Here is a 16,521-nt window from a genome sequence, read left to right as displayed (position 1 = left end):
AATGGTATGTAATTCCCTTCAAGATAGTTTAGTAACAAAAAGTTTTCAAAAGGTTAATGTAATAAACTAAAAGCCTTTCTACGGTTACATGATTGCTTGGCAGATTGCTGTGGTTTTGTAACTGGAAAAGAGGAACACATCTTTCACAATCCTCTAAACTTTATGCTAAGCTTTAAAAATAAATGAGTCACATTAGGAGGTTTACTATTTGAAATAAAACACGTAACTGGAAATATTGAATCAGTCTTAAGAATTTCTGAGAATCCTTCCTTGTCATTTTTCAACTATAAAAATGATGATTGTAGTTGATTAAGTTTTTACTTTTTTTTTCTTCCGTTGGTTCTGGGGCTTGAACTCTGGGCTTGGGCACTGTCTCTACGCTCTTCAGCTCAAGGCTAGTGCTCTACCACTTGACCCACAGTGCCACTTCTGGTTTTCTGTGGTTTTATTGGAGATAAGAGTCTCATGGACTTTCCTGCCCAGGCTGGCTTTGAACCCTGATCCTCAGATCTCAGTCTCCTGAGTAGCTAGGATTATAGGCGTGAGCCACCGGCGCCCGGCTTAAGTTTTCACATTTTTTGAGTAACATATACCATTTAATAGTAACCTGACCAAAACACCCAGGATAAATTGTATTCTAAGAAGTGGTTTAAAGTGAGAAAAACTGAGGTCACATTAAACATCCACAAATTAGTCAAATATGAAACAGATAAAAGACAAAGTTACAAGTATTGCATTTCCGTGGTGTTATAAGAAAGTAACACAATAATGGAAACAATTGTTCAATTATCTGCTTATAATAAAGTACAAACTGCACCTCTTTCCTTTTAAATGATGAAAGCTGCATAGACCATAAAATAAGTAAGAGCTAGAAATTTCATGAAAAATACGAGACCACTTAAGCAGTAGTTTGCAGGAAGACTCAGTAGGGAGCTAGAGCTGAATACTTCTTTTGAACCAATCAATATATCATGACAATTATCAGCCACACTAAACTAGAAACCCCAAAATTTTGTGCAGAAAGAAGCATCTAACCCATCGACCCGAATCTTCCCTCCCTTACAGCTTCCAGGCAAAAGACCGTTTCCACCGGTTAATTGTGTTCATGATACTTTATAAACTGCGCTTACTTGAGTGGTATGAAAGAGAAGTAGGGGGAGAGGGGGGAGAGAGGGAGGAAGGAAGGGGGGAGAGAGGGAGAGGGAGAGAGAGAGAGGGAAGGAGGGAGAGGGGGGAGAGAGAGAGGGAGAGGGAAAGGGAGAGGGAGAGAGGGAGGGAGGGAGAGAGGGAGAGGGAGATATGGAGGGAGAGAGGGGGGAAAGGGAGAGAGAGAGGAAGGAGAGGGAGAGAGGGAGGGAGGGAGAGAGAGGGAGGGAGGGAGAGAGAGGGGGAGAGAGAGAGGGAGGGGAGAGAGGGGAAGAAAGGGAAAGAGATGGAGGAGAGGGGGAGAGGGGGGAAGGTGGGAGAGAGGGACAGAGGGGGAGAGGGAGAAAGGGAAGGAGAGAGAGGGGGAGACAGAGGCAGGGAGGGGGGACAGAGGCAGGGGGGACAGAGGCAGGGAGGGGGGACAGAGGCAGGAGGGACAGAGGCAGGGAGGGGGGACAGAGGCAGGGAAGGGGGGCAGGGGCAGGGAGGGGGCAGAGGCAGGGAGGGGGGACAGGGGCAGGGAGGGGGCAGGGGCAGGGAGGGGGGACAGGGGCAGGGAGGGGGGACAGGGGCAGGGAGGGGGGACAGGGGCAGAGAGGGGGGACAGGGGCAGAGAGGGTGGACAGGGGCAGGGAGGGGGACAGGGGCAGGGAGGGGGGCAGAGGCAGGGAAGGGGGGCAGGGGCAGGGAGGGGGATCAGGGGCAGGGAGGGGGACAGGGGCAGAGAGGGGGGACAGGGGCAGGGAGGGGGGACAGGGGCAGGGAGGGGGCAGGGGCAGGGAGGGGGGACAGGGGCAGGGAGGGGGACAGGGGCAGGGAGGGGGACAGGGGCAGGGAGGGGGACAGGGGCAGGGAGGGGGGCAGAGGCAGGCTCGTAGGCACACAGCGAAGCCCCTCGGAGGCGCTGGGGCGCACCGGGTGAAGTCACCTTGGCTGCGGGGTCTCGGGCCGGTAGCTCCAGGCCACGTCCTGCGCAGCCACGTAGAACGTCCGCACCAGCGCCTCGGCCCGGTGGCCTCCCCAGCCCGCCCAGCCGGCGCCCAGGACCACCAGGACCCAGAGGCGCGGGCCGGCCAGGAGCATGGTTCCGTGCTGCGCTGGCTGTGCGCCCCGGCTGTGCGCCCCGGCTGTGCGCCCCGGCTGTGCGCCCCGGCTGTGCGCCCCGGCTGTGCGCTCCGGCTGTGCGCTCCGGCTGTGCGCTGCCCGAGCGCCTGGGCGACGGTGACGTCCGGGCTCTGCGCCCTCCCCCCCCCCCCCCCCCGCCCCGGGGCCGGCCCAGCCCAGCCCAGCCGGTGACCAGCAACTGAGGGACTGTCCCCCGCAGGCCGGGCGGGCGGAGGAAGGGCAGCAGCCTGCGGGGCGCGCGGGGTCCCGTCCACACCGCACAGCGCGGGGTCCCCGTCCGTCCGTCCCACACCGCACCCCGCAGGGGTCCCCAAGGTTCCCGCCTGACCTTTGCTGTGATGCGCACACAGCACAGAGACACTGCTTGCAGGTGGCCAGGAGAGCGGGAGCAGTCTGCCCCAAATCCTAGGGCTCCGCATGGCCTCACCAACTACACTAAGTCACCAGAACACAGCAGGGAAAGGCGAACACACCTGGGCTGAAAGATCCGTAACCTAGCTCCATCCTCACTAGCTGTGTGGGCTTGGCTCCCTCTCCTCCCCTCCTCCTCCCCTCCTCCTCCCCTCCTCCTCCCCTCCCCCTCCCCTCCCCCTCCCCTCCCCCTCCCCTCTGCCTCTCCCTCTCCCTCTCTCTGTAACATAGTTTTTTTTTTAAATTTTATCATTCAGTAGTTGTACAAAGAGTATAATCTTGGCAAAACAGGAATGATAGTACAAGTTTTCTCCCCCGTCCTGGGCATGAACACCTATAGTCCTAAATTACTCAAAAGAGTTTGAGACCTGAAAGATCATGATTTGAAGGCAGAAAAGTTGAGACCTCATCTCCTATTAACTAGTAAAAGGCTGTGTGGAAGGCATGGTTCAGGAGGTAGAATACCAGCAGTGAGCAAGAAATCCCAGTAAGCTTATAAAGCCTGGCGTGTGTGCCTGATTTTGTGTGTGTGTGTGTGTGTGTGTGTGTGTGTGTGTGTGTGTGTGTGTGTGTGTGTGTGTGTGTGTGTACGTACTACTTTACCCTATATGATTTGTTGGGAGCATAAAAGTATTCTGTAAACTATATAATGCCCAGGACAAGGCGCACAGTTTATGTTTATGCCTATGATTGTGATTCTCTGCCTCCAGGGTCTTTATACTACTTGAAGGAACTGTTTCATGCTGTCTTAAATCTTATTTTACGGCTGGTAGAGGTTCTGAGAACTGGACTGTTTGAAGCATTGTGGTGACTCATCCCATGTTTCCTGGGTCTAGGTGCCCCAAGCTTCTGTCCATGTTTTATGCTTTTGTTACATTCAATAGGTTGTAATCTGGTATATCCCAGAGGGTCTTGGTTAATCATATGAAGCATGTCCACGGCTTTTGGTGCTATTCTGCTAAGTTAGAATGTCTACTCTGGAGCTGGGTGTTGTGGGGTCTGCCCTAAGTACTCATGATTTCAAATCAAGCTCCCCATTCCAGAAAAACAAAACTAGGAGCAGTGGCTCACAGCTGTAGTCCTAACTACGAGAGAGGTAGAGTGAGAGACTAGGTTTTACAAATTAGCCCAGGTAAAAAGCAGGAGACCCTATATCTGAAAAATAAAAGCAAAATGGCTGAAGCCCTGATTCATGTGATAGGGCATTGGCTGCAAGATACTGAATCACTACCCCTCCCCCAAAAGCAAACATAAAAGTAAATAAATCAGTCCATTCTCCTCCTCCTTTTTGATTTTCCTGTCTCTTCATAGTAGTCCAGAGTTTTGTCCCACCCACCCCCCTTGGCTCCAACTGTCCCTTGCATTTTCTGAACTCCTGCTCTTCAAATTTACACTGCTGTTTGTCTTTCTTTATCATTTTATACAGGTGTCTATTGTAGCCCAAACCCTTCAGGGACAGGAGCAATCCCTTCCTATAATACCAGTGGTCCCCACTGCGGTTAGAGCATCAGAATTCCCTAACAGCTTTCACAAAAACGCAAATTCTCACCCAGGAGACTGCATTCAAAACCCGTGTCCTGTAATACTTAGCTCAGTGTCTGACTTGTAGCAAGCAATCTGGGGTGCTTTTGGTAGTATATCTGAGGAACTTTTTAAATGAAGGATATCTTAAATCACAAGGCTACTACCAAAATCCTGGCAAAACTCTGTAATCTTTTTGTCATCACTTACCAATTTGCCTTTGTGTACTTAGGCTATATGACACAGTCATTAGATTATTTTTATTTTTCAGCATGAAAAATAGCTACATATTACTGTTTCTCCAGTCTTTGTATTAATTCCAGGTCTGCACTATATAATAATAAAACATACCCATTCTACCCTAGAGAACATTAGATAATGAAGATTTTTCTGCTTCTCTGATTTTTCTCTTGGAACAAGTGGTATGTTTACACATTTGCTGGCTCCCTGAAAGGTGGGGTTGACATTGGAACAATTGTACCCATGTGCTACATTAATGATCAAGTGGCGCACACATATTTTATTGAACAAGACGCCCAACAGAGGAACACGGCATTGAAGGGGGACCGTTTTAATTACACATTCCAATACTGATGTTTGGGGCCTTTGGTTGAGGAATTCGGCAGTGAGACGTTTTTGGTCTTCTACAGCTTCTGGTGCCAGCCAGAAGTTTCTTTGGAAGCCTCAGTATCTGAGGGACTAAGCGACCTCAGAGACAGCAACCACTGAAAACTCCAGGAGATCTTCCAAGATTAAGCTCCAGTTAGAGACTCTTGTCTTCCAACAGCGTAGAGAATACCTTCCTTTAATCCAAAAGACACTATTTTCATTTCTCCACAGTCTGCTCTTCTGGTGAGTCAGATGCCCCTGTCTTGGGCCAAAGCTCACAGGCAGCAGCAGAACCATTGGCTGCTGGTTTCTGTGGCTTGTGTGGGGAGAAGAGGAAAGGTGGGGCAGGAAGGGGTGAGGTGGAAAGGTGGAATGTGGCATAACCCTTCTGCTCTGGTCAAGCTAATCTAAAAAGGTGTTCATGTCCTTTATTCACAATTATTTACAGAAAACTTTACAAATGTGCTACAGTCAAAGTCAAGTCTAGCAGGAAGCTTGGTGTTCCCCAGTCAGATCCTCAGTGATCGGACGAGGTGACTAGGAGAAAGAACAGGTCTCTGAAAATTAAGGGAAAAGACATTAATACCAGTATCATCTCCTTAATAAAAAGAGAGAGAAATCTTTCACCACATCTACCCAAAGCTAAAATAATTGTCTTTCTAGATGACAGATTTGCAGTCATCCAAGCTGCATTTTTAGGAAACTCAACTATTTCTGGTGGTCTTCTGGAAAATATCAGATTATTTCTATTTTTCCCACCAGCTAGTATAATGGATTGTCAAGCAGGGAACTCATGGAATATCACCTAACTGCCAATACCAGGAATGCCATATATTCTGGCATCATTAGAATATTTCTACCTTGGAGGAAATGGAAATACTCAAAGGAACCTATTCCCTTGTCATTTTTCTGCTGTGCATATTTCCTCCTGCCAATACAGTATCCTACCATTGCTTTAAAATCCAGTACATATTTATGTGAAAAGAATCAAGTCTTCCCTTTCTCCCTACTCTTCCATTTTTTAACAAAATGCCTTCAAAGGTCACTTACCTTCAAGGGTTTGGTTCAAATGCTGCGTTTGTAAAGACTCCATACGTTCCTAGATGGCTAAAGAAGAGAAACACAAGCATGAACCACCATGGAATGCTTAGTCAGCACCGTCTGGCACAGTGTCTCCAGAAACTGTGGCTGCCACGTTGGCCCTGGAATTCTGTCTGCTTGCATTTGGAAAGGAAAATAAATGCATGTGCAGTTTCCAAGATGCTTCCTTAACAGCTGTGGGTAATTTGCATGACTTTACATTTTTTATACCCACTTCACTTCTTTCCAGATTATAGGAAATGTCCAGACTGGTGTAAGGAGGAGATCGTTGTGATAATGACTCACAAGGCATCAAAACCTGGCCAATACCAGAATGAGTTTTCAAAATGGTGAACAACTGTACAAAAGAGTTATAAAGCCTGCCACCATCTTCCCTTGGGGCAGTGGGGTGGTTACTGGGCTTGAGCATTCTGTGTCTACTATACATTATGTTCTCCTGTGCATTTCTCCTTATGCTATAATTGGGGCACTTGCTGATTTTGACCACATGATCTGTAGTTTGGTTCTATTATCTGAACATTGTACTTCAAGAGAGTAAAAAAAGGACGTGCCTCCCCCAAAAGTTACAAAATAAGGAGGCACACATTGCATACACGTTCGGCAAATCAGAAAGTCAAACTAACAAAACTCAATTCATAGACTATTTCTGTCTTACCTGTGTGGATTCAGAGGACATTTCCCATCATCTGAAAGGAGTGAGAAGACATGAATAATTGGTTTAAAAGGGGGTAATAAAGCAATGAGATGAAGTATCAGCATCACTACTGATAGTCAGTACTGCTCCTGGGGCTTGAACTCATGGCCCTAATGCTGTCCCTGAGTTTTGTTTTTGTTTTTGGCTAAAGGCTAGTGCTCTACCACTTGAGCCACAGCTCTGCTTCCAGCTTGTTTGGTGCTTAATTGGAAATAACCGTCTTATGGGCTTCCCTGCACAGGCTGGCTTCTAACTTTGTCAGCTCTCAGCCTCCGAGTAGCTAGAATTACAGGCGTGAGCCAGCAGCACATGACTGATGATAGATATTCTTTAGAGCAGTGCGTAGACAGATCTTCAAATAGACCACAACTCCTTTGTAATGATGACTAGTATGATGAAGTTTCTCTTAGTCTTCATCTCTTTGGCTACATCACTGCTTACATCCAGCATCAACTCCATGAGTTTTCAGGGAAGAATGCAGATTTCTGGATACACCATGTCAGGTCACTAGCAACGCAGTCCCTTCTACCCCCAGCTTCGCCTTCTGCTCTTTTGTAAGCCCCTGTGGACTCAGGTGCTCTGCGCTGCTCAGCACGCCATGTCCCAGCAGGTGCTCTTTCGTGTCTTCTTCCCACAGGCTGTTTTCTCCACTTGAACTCCAAATGCTCAGGAAAGCTCCTCTGGCCATACCAGAATGGTTTGAGCATCTCTATTCTAATGTTCTGGAAATATCAGGTTGTGTTTTATCCTCATATTCCTTTCCTACCTTACCTTGTCTCCCTTTGAATGAGGGACTATCATTATGGGTCTCACTGCTTAACAGCGTGGACCTGTTGGCTGTGGTAGGAAGGACTGAGTGAGGGACGTTTTGGTAATTGGGAGATTCCACAGGCTCCCAGTGCTGTGCTGCAGTCTCGCATCATCTGAATTTTAAGGCAAGATTTCCCTGAGGTCTCCAGGTGATTCTGATGGGCAGGTAATTCCTGTTGGCCCCCCCCCTTTTTTTGGTCTTTGAATGAAATGTTTCTAAACATGAACTACTAACATGCTGGCTGAACACCCCAATCCCAAATCACATGCAACAAGAAAGCAAGAGGAAGCTCTTTTCTTACTTACCTTTCTTTCTGAAGCGTTTTCTTAGAAGAGCCAGGAGTACCCCACTCATGGCCAGAGCTGATGTAGAAGCCACTGCTCCACCGAGGTAAGCCAGGACTTCCTGGATAGTCAGTGGCGCCGCTGTGAAACAAACACACACACATGAAACCCAGGGCCACAGACGAGGAAGCAAGGCCCAGTTGTATTCCTAAGGCTTAACTATCAAACAACATTTCTACAGCGGTCAGCTAAGCATGGCAGCTTAGGCGAAAAGAATAACCCACAGTAATTTTTCTTTAGCAATCGAAGATTCGACCGTGGAACAGAAAGTCACCATAGCAAGCCACTGGGGAAGTATAGGTAAGGGAAACATTGGAGGCTGAGCTAACGCTTGCCAACAGGTGGAACATAATTGAAGAAAAAAAAACTGAGGTATTTTTAGAGGTAGGTGACAAACGAAGTTCTGAGACAATAAATTAGAACTCCTTGTGAAAGAATTCCCAGCTTAACAGAGGCTAGAATAAAGGAGAAATTCATTTCACAAATCTGAGCCCTGGAAACAGAGTGGCAAACATCTACACAGAATTGCTGAATCGAGTTTCTACTGTTTAACTAAACTTCACAAGGAGTTTCTGGGTGACTCATGGTGAAGTGTTAAGGAGGGGAATTCAATGATGGAAAGGAAGACCACTGTGAAAAAATATACAAAAAAAGAAACACCGGTGTCAGGCTGAGTGACCTTAAATCCTATATACCTTGGCAGGTTGGCATGATAGCTGACCAGGCGCCGTTTTCTTGGCAGGCTGCTTTGGCAGAGCCATTAAGTAACCGACCCTCTGAGCAGTGAAAAATGCAAGTTGAGCCAAAGCTGAAGTTTCCCCAGGGATTGGAACAGTTCATCACTATTGATTGATTAACGTGCAGCTCCGGGCATTTGACGGCTGTAGGTAAAAGAGAATGAAGGAGACACAAACAAGCAGAATGAACGTAAATGAAGATCCTGACTCCATTGTCAACTAGAATATTCAAGGTTAATAAGGAAATCAACCACTTCCAGTATTTGTTCCAGCCATCCAATACTACACATACTTAAAAAAATACCACTTAAAGGAAGAACAAGAAGGGGCAGATCTAGCATTCAATAAACTAGTACTTCCAAAAGTACTATTTGCACACTTTTTGCCTCTCAAAAATACAACTGTTCTAAAAGATAGTATCAATATATGATGATGACTAGGGATTGTGATTATCGGAATAGTTAACAAGTCTTCAGCACAGCTGGACACTGGAAGTTTAAAAGAAGTAGAAAAAAAAATAAAAGAAGTACAGAACATCACTTCACTTAAACTGTTTTTCAGGGGGCTTCAGATTATTCTAATTTATGGCTAAGAAACTATCCTCAGGAAATTAAATTTAATTCAACTAAACATTAATAAGCAGTAGCAGCATTTTGAAAAGGCTCTGTGCTGTGTTTTGTGGGAAATAGAAAGTCAAAGTGATGCACAGCCAGTCACCAGTGGCGGTACTACACAGTGGCCATTCCTATGATCCAGCGGCTATCCCTACAACCCACTTGGAAGGCTGAAATCAGATCACGGTTCAGAGCTATCTTGGGAAAACAAGTCCCAGAGACTTTTATCACCAATTCACTGGTTAAAAAAAAAAAAAAAAAGCTAGAAGTCAAGCAGAGGCTCAAATGGCAAAGCCCTGAGAGAAAAGGAGTTCAAGCCCAGTACTGGCACACAACGAAAAAGAGACAGAGCTCAACGTTTCATGAGTTGGAAGATGTCACACAGAACTAACTAGATGACAATTACTATGAAATGCTGGGATGCTTACGTGTTACCTAATTAATGAAATTGGCTCTTACATTTTAAAGTTCATCTACTTTCATGTTTAGCAGAGTTAGAGTTCTAACACATTTTGTACCTCTATAAATGTTTCCTCCTTTAGGTCTAGGGTATTAACTTATAGCAAGAGGGCAGGCAGAGGATTTCATGGGGGGCAGGCACTTTGAATGGTTGTTGGGGCTTGGGAAGGATTTCAGCAGGAATCCTGGTTAACCTAAGTGGCATCAGACATCCTGCTCCTTCCATTACCTCTGCAAGCTGGAGTTGCTGCTGTCCATTGTCCTGAAGGCCTGCATCTGAGAGCGCTGTCTCCTATGAGCCTGAATCCAGCTTTGCATCCAAAGTAGCAAGTGGTATTCAAACCAAAGGCTCCTGGACAGGACATTGTTCCTTGTCCAGGAATGGTGAGGGCTGGACATCTTACTACTTTAGTAGGACGTGATGCTGCACCTGCTGTGAGAAAAATGTTTTGATGTAAAGCGTTCAAGGTGTTCTCATTTACAAGGAGCTTATCTAAATTAAGATTCATATAGAATAGCTGTGTCCCACTTCTTTCAAACTGAGGGCAGTTCTATCAGTATCTAGATCAAAAAATGGATAAATTATGCATCTCAGGTATGGGAAACCTTATGAGGAAAATTATTTAAGTTTCCTTGAAGAGATGATGTCTTGGGCCCAAGAAGAAATGTTATCAATATACATTTAAAGAAGCCACAAGACAGTTGGTGCAGAAATAGGACAATTCTGCTGGGTGCCAGTGGCTTATGCCTACCCAGGAGGCTGAGATCTGAGGCTCACAGTTCAAAGCCAGCCTGGGCAATTAACCAACAAAATGCTGGAAGTGGAGCTGTGGATCAAGTGGTAGAGTGCTAGCCTTGAGCAACAAAGCTTAGGGACAGTACCCAGGCCCAGTTCAAGCCCTAGGACCCCCTTTCCCCAACACACACAAAGAAATATGACAATTCAGTAAAAATTTGAATATCCATGTGTCAGTGGTCTGCGTTCCCGACTTTATTGGGAGATGATGTTAGTCCTATCTAAGTTCAACGTGAAATGGCTTTGCTATGAATGATCTTGCCACTAGTCTTCTATATGGCACAGAGATGATGATTGAACTCTCTGCCCCTCTGTTGCCTGATTTGAACATTTGAAATGGTGATTGCAATCCTTGTACTCTTTCAGCAATGAAGTAGTGGGCGTCATTTACTTTGTTCAGGAAAACTCTTTGAGAAAAAGAACCTCAAGTTATAAAAACAAGATGTCTATAAGAATCGCTATGTCTTAACAAGCCTAGAAGTCTGTCAGTCTTTAGAATTGTATAATCCACAGGCTGTTTACAATGTCCAATCATAATCGAATTGTTTATCATCTTTAGGAGCTATGTGAGTGCTCTCCTTGTGGACAAAATTTCCAAAAGCAGTCTGCCCCAGAGAGTGTGCATTATTACCTTTGCAGGTTGGTGGAGCTGTAGACCATCTCCCAGACGTGGTACACCCCACACTGTCCGATCCTTCCAGCACAAAGCCCTTACGACAGGAGAAACTGCAGAAGGAGCCAACGCTGAATGTTCCGTGAGCGTGAGAACAGTCCATGCGGCCTTGTTCTGGAGCGGAGAGTTCTGGGCACTGGATGACTGGAGTATCAAATTGAGAACACCACAATGTCCATGTTAGGCAGTGTCTATTGATTCATATATGCAGCAAGTATTTATTGAGCGTCTGTGATATTCCAACTCTTCTATAAAGCAGCCGAAATTCCACAACACATAAAATGGGATGTTAATTACAGAAGATGGGGGGAAGGATGGTTAACTTGTGAAGAGGAGTACATGTAGAGGTCACAGGGATAAGGAAGTCAAAGATTTACGCCACTAAACTCAACAACTCACATCCCTCCTCTTTTCTCCATATCCCCTCCTGTATTCCCATCATCTTATCTGCAGAGGGAAACTTCAAATTTCTGGTCAAGATAGCTAAGTTTTGAGCTGGGCATGGTGGTTCACACCTGCAGTCCTAACTACTTGAGTTACTGTGACTGGAAGGATCGTGGTTCAAGGCTAGCGGAGACAAAAAGTATCACGAGGACCCCATCTCAACGGCAAAAGCTGAACGTGGTGACACATACCTATCCTCCTTATGGAAAGTTTTCCTTATGGAAAGCCATAAATAGGAAGATTGTGGCATAGGCAGCCAGGCAAAACGCAAGACCACACCTCAAAAGTAACCAGAGCAAAAGGGGCTGGAGGCCTGGTTCAAGGAGAGTGCCTGTCTAGAGATTGTGAAACTGTGACATAAACCTCAAGACCATTTTCTTAAATCATTTTTTAATCATTCAAGAAAGCCGCTTTCGCCGGGCGCTGGTGGCTCACGCCTGTAATCCTAGCTACTCTGGAGGCTGAGATCTCAGGATCGCGGTTCAAAGCCAGCCCGGGCAGGAGAGACCGTGAGACTCCTATCTCCAATAAACCACCAGAAAACCGGAAGTGGCGCTGTAGCTCAAGTGGTAGAGCGCTCGCCTTGAGCTGAAGAGCTGAGGGACAGCGCTCAGGCCCAGTTCAAGCCCCACGACCGACAAAAAAAAAAAAAAAAGAAAAAGAAAGCCGCTTTCCTGTCTGAGGGGCGGCCCTGTGGAGGTTACGGAAGCCTAACCTGGACCTGGCATGTGGTAGACACTCAAAGAACGAAATTTAATCTGTGTTGTTACCCATGATGCAGCTGGAGGGGAAGAGGCCAGTATAGACACAAAGGAAGGGATTCCCGTAAAGGAATAATGCTGTGCGTAACTTTAAAGAGAGGAACATACTCTTGGACCGAGTAGGAAGCATTGTCAAACCTGTATAGTCAGAGTAGAAAACAACTAAAGGTTGTGACCATCCCATGCTTAGGGCCCTCTTTTCATTGCCTTGGAAGTCGTTGTGTTGTAAGGATCTTTCTTAGCTGATGCCTTCCTAATTCACTAGGTAATTAGTGAATCGGGAAAGTATATCTACTTAAGTAGATAGACATAATTATGTGTGAATCCATGAATTATTAGGTTTGCTGCTACTCTAATCATCAACATAAAACATACTGCTTTATATTATTTTTTAAATATTTAGCAAATTCTCTTTTTTTTTTGCCTCACTTCACTTGAGATGGATAGTAAATCAAGAACTTTTTGACCAGGCACTGGTGACTCACACCTGTAATTCTAGTTACTCAAGAAGCTGGAGCTAGAGAAACAGGGTTTGAAGCCAGACAGGCAAAAAAAAAAAGTCTGTGAGTGTGCATCTTCTAATTAACCAGCACAATCCAGACTGGAGGCGTGGTTCAAGTGGCAGAATCTAACCATGAGCTGGAAAGCTGATGCTAGCGCAAGGCCCTGGACAGCAAAGGCCGGGAGGAGGCTTGAAAGAGCAATGGAGCCCAGGCCCCAGCGGCCCCAGGGAAATGCTATTCTTGCTAAAGTGATCTGTAGAACTATTTCAAGACTATCTCAAAACTTTTGCATCACTCTCTGAGTTCCGCCTGCCACGCCTGCCCTTCATACGTGGTGCTCCCTAAACCCTTTGATGTATCCTAAAATTGTGCAAAATACCAGGTGAAAAGTAGTGTTCTGGGGCAGTGTGGAGGGATAATATTCTGGCATGTAGAAAAGAAGAGTGTAGAACATGGATTTTGGAAAACAAGAGAGAAACATAGGCACCCACAAAACCACGTCTCAACATCAAAATAAGACCATTGGGTTCTAACCATAGAGCCTTCAATTCTGAGGATCATAGTTGACTAAAGGTTGCGTCCACTGGTCAGGGATCTTTCTAGATGTGAGTGGGAACTGGGCTCACTGGTGAGAGGCAGATACCCCCTTCCACAGGAAAAAGAGGGCTGAAGAGGAGAAAGAAAACCTGGCTCCCGTATTCCAGACTGAACCATCATGTTGGCTGCATAAATGATTTTAAGCTTTGGTGGGATTTTCAAAAGGACTTTTGCTTTCCCTTAAAACAGAACATTGGAGCGTACAGCTTATGATAACTATCAGTGGAATAATACGTGAGAGAGAGGATGAGCAACAAAGCCCAATCCTTGCTGTCTAACCCCTAAATAAGCTAGATTTCTTAGCTACTGCTACTGGTAGTCTATCTTCCCCTTCCCACCCCCCAGGGGAAAGTTTATTTGAAAATGAGAAAAAGCCATGAAAGAAAGTAGCAGAAACTATGTAAGAGGAATCCATCGTCTATCCTTTGGACAGCAGATGGCAGCATTTTATGACCTTTAACGTAACAGCCGTCCCAGACAAGGGTGTGAGTCCAGTGCCCCCTTTGGTGGAGTGCCGGCCTGGCACACTATGCCCCTGCTTCAAACCCCAGTACTCTAGAACCCTAAGTAAAGACAAAATACCCCGTGCTAGGGGCTTGCCTAGCATGTGTGAAGCCCTGGACGCAAGCCCCAGTAAGCCAGGAAACAAAAGAAAAAAAGAGAAATCCTTGGCTAGCCCAATGACTTTGGAGATGCTATAGTCCTCTCCCCTCCTTCCTCAGCCTCCGAGGGGTAACGAGGCTTCCTTCCTGCTGGGGAGGGAGGACAAGGGGGGAAGGGCAGCCATGCTATTGTACAAGGAGGAATAACAGTAGTTTAGCAGTTTTTAATACGACTCAGTAGATTTCTACTGACATAGTCACTGCCGTTTCTAAGGTTTATTTCAGCAGTTTTAGCGGCAGCTGTGCAGTAGACTAAATTTATTGGTGACAGACCCAGAATTTAGACGCTCTGCCACTGGGTGGCAATATGGTCCAACAGTGAAAAATACCTTGTCCGGCTATGCTTTGGTTTGAATCCTGCTGACTCCCATGCACCCTGGTTATGTGACCTTTGCACCCTGGTTATGTGACCTTTGCACCCTGGTTATGTGACCTTTGCCAGCTGCTTCTCTCAAGGTTTCCGTTTCCCCTGGCTTACGGTGGAGATGATGATCATCTAACAGTGGTTTGTGTAGAATGTAATCATACATACAAAAACGCCCTGTACTGCACATACACTAAAGGTTGCTTATTCCTGCCAGTCTTGTTATTACCAACTCTGACTTACTGAAAAATAAATTGGAACTGCTGTGCCCTCTGAAACCAAATAGAACTGTGAAATAGTTCAGCCTATGTTAGTCTACATGCCAGGTAGTGGGCCCTACCGGATTCTTTGAGGGAAGCAAATACAGAAAAGATCTGCCCTTGAGTTTGAGGATTCCACTAATTGACTGTCGTGCTGTGCTAGAGTGAGCAGGATGAGCTTCACGTCAACAGTACTTGCCACAACCCCCTTTAACTCAATGTAGCAACGGCAGAGGATGGAAAGGTGGAGGAGGCACAGGCTCTGCTCTCGAGGACTTTATAATTCATATGGAAATAGAAGGAAGAACCAGTAGAAAAGAGTTCCGTCACATCCATCCCTGAATATCTTCAGTGTTGGGGACTTAGTGCTGGGTAATGGCGAGTTTGAGAAGGAAGGAAGGAACAGCCTAAATGACTTCTAAAGACATCATCACAAAGGTGTCAGTGAAATGGCTGAGCTTCGTCATTTCCTAATGGCATGTCCTTGAGCACGTTACTCTTTCGGAGCCTTTGCTTCTACATCTGTAAAATGAAGGTGATACTCCTTATTCTAGAATTGTGCTAAACATCATTTCCTAGGACGTCAGGAAAGAACTTTATAACACTATGAAAGTAGATGATTGTATGAGGATAGAAAGATTGTTCAAAGGGACTAAAAAGGAAGCTTGGTCTAACTCCCCATGCTTTGTGGATGATGTATTGTTTTAGCTTTGTGGATGACGTGTTGTTCTAGCTTTGTGGATGATGTGTTGTTTTAGCTTTGTGGATGATGTGTTGTTTTAGCTTGAGGACACTTTCATAGGAATCTCTGATGATTCTTTCAGCCCATGATATTACCTGGAAAGTCATAAGAAAAAACAGACGCTGGTTCCTACCTTTACATGTTGGAGGGGAGCCTGTCCAGTGTCCAGATGGAGTACAATCCAGTCTTTCTGGTCCAGATAAAGAAAACCCCTCATCACAGTTGAACTGACATGTGGATTTGTAGCTGGAACCTCCCAGAGGCTGGACGCAAGTCACTGTTCCATTCTGAGGACTTAGCAAAGGTGTGCAGCTCGTAGCTACAGAGGACATGCAAGAAGAGAAAAGACCGTGTTAGTGCACAGACTCAGAAGGAGGAAAAGTATAATCCTTGCCCTTCAGGCCTTCCAAGCTATAGAAGGAGTAATAATAATTCACATAGAAAAATCAAATTTCAAAGACAACACAAAAATCATGGACACAGTGTTGCTGAAAAATTCACCAACTGTCTGCAAATGACAATTTCCACTTCTTCTCAAAAGCCTCATCCCACAGTGGCCAGTCATAAATGACTCTTCTTGTTCTTCACTTTACAAAAAAGTGAATTGGGCCTCTCAGTTCTTTGCACAGCATATACACATGATGTAAGGTAGTAGAGGACTTATTTGACTGGGTTGGTGATGGTGCGCTGTGACTTTTGGCAAGTCACTTAATCTCTCTGAATCCCAATATTTTTAAAGGAGGAAAATAATATTACCTAGTTTCTAAGATTCTTTAAAGTCAAGATTGAAAATACTCTCAATACAAATGTTGACAGTCGTTCCTTGTGTGGTTAAGGAAACAGTAAAGCCTAGATTCAATAGGTTGACATAAAAAGTAAAGGCTAGGGTTGGGTGTGGCATCTCATCCCTCTACTCTGGAGGCCGAGATTCAGGAGATTGTGCTCTAGCAAAAAGCTAGTGAGAGCCCCATTCAATGAACAAGCTAGACACGGTGGAATGTGCCCTCCCCCCCCCTCCAACTTCCTGGGAGGCATAAATAGGAGAGTCACTATCTAGGTCTGCCCGGACCAAAAATGCTAGAGCAAAATAACTAGCCCCTAAATAAAGCAACGAAGGCTGGGACTATTGCTCAACCAGCATAAATCT

The 16,521-nt window shown here is 45.7% G+C and overlaps 2 protein-coding genes across 4 annotated transcripts in view; both read right to left on the bottom strand.

The window, feature by feature from the left end:
- Positions 1-2,282, bottom strand: part of LOC138818209 (coagulation factor V-like) — a 63,408-nt gene extending 61,126 nt beyond the window's left edge. Inside the window, exon 1 of one of the 2 annotated variants that reach the window (XM_070009194.1) lies at positions 2,075-2,282. In XM_070009194.1, the coding sequence (XP_069865295.1) occupies positions 2,075-2,229 (155 nt within the window). In that variant the 5' untranslated portion in view covers positions 2,230-2,282. The remainder of the gene's footprint in view (positions 1-2,074) is intronic. The other variant, XM_070009193.1, reaches the window with a different exon arrangement.
- Positions 2,283-4,492: 2,210 nt separating this feature from the next.
- Positions 4,493-16,521, bottom strand: part of LOC138818170 (P-selectin-like) — a 31,503-nt gene continuing 19,474 nt past the window's right edge. Inside the window, exons 9-16 of one of the 2 annotated variants that reach the window (XM_070009113.1) lie at positions 15,508-15,693; positions 11,000-11,185; positions 9,802-10,002; positions 8,458-8,643; positions 7,724-7,843; positions 6,569-6,599; positions 5,863-5,919; positions 4,493-5,369 (exon numbers count right to left, since the gene is read on the bottom strand). In XM_070009113.1, coding sequence (XP_069865214.1) covers positions 5,865-5,919; positions 6,569-6,599; positions 7,724-7,843; positions 8,458-8,643; positions 9,802-10,002; positions 11,000-11,185; positions 15,508-15,693 — 965 coding nt within the window. In that variant the 3' untranslated portion in view covers positions 4,493-5,369; positions 5,863-5,864. Of the gene's footprint in view, positions 5,370-5,862; positions 5,920-6,568; positions 6,600-7,723; positions 7,844-8,457; positions 8,644-9,801; positions 10,006-10,999; positions 11,186-15,507; positions 15,694-16,521 lie in introns of both variants that reach the window. The other variant, XM_070009112.1, reaches the window with a different exon arrangement.

The sequence above is a fragment of the Dipodomys merriami genome, unplaced genomic scaffold, assembly GCF_024711535.1.
Source record: "Dipodomys merriami isolate MVZ:Mamm:240054 unplaced genomic scaffold, mDipMer1.0.p SCAF_72, whole genome shotgun sequence".
Taxonomy (NCBI): domain Eukaryota; kingdom Metazoa; phylum Chordata; class Mammalia; order Rodentia; family Heteromyidae; genus Dipodomys; species Dipodomys merriami.
Note: the sequence above shows the minus strand (reverse complement) of the source record. Positions and strands in the feature narration are given on the sequence as shown.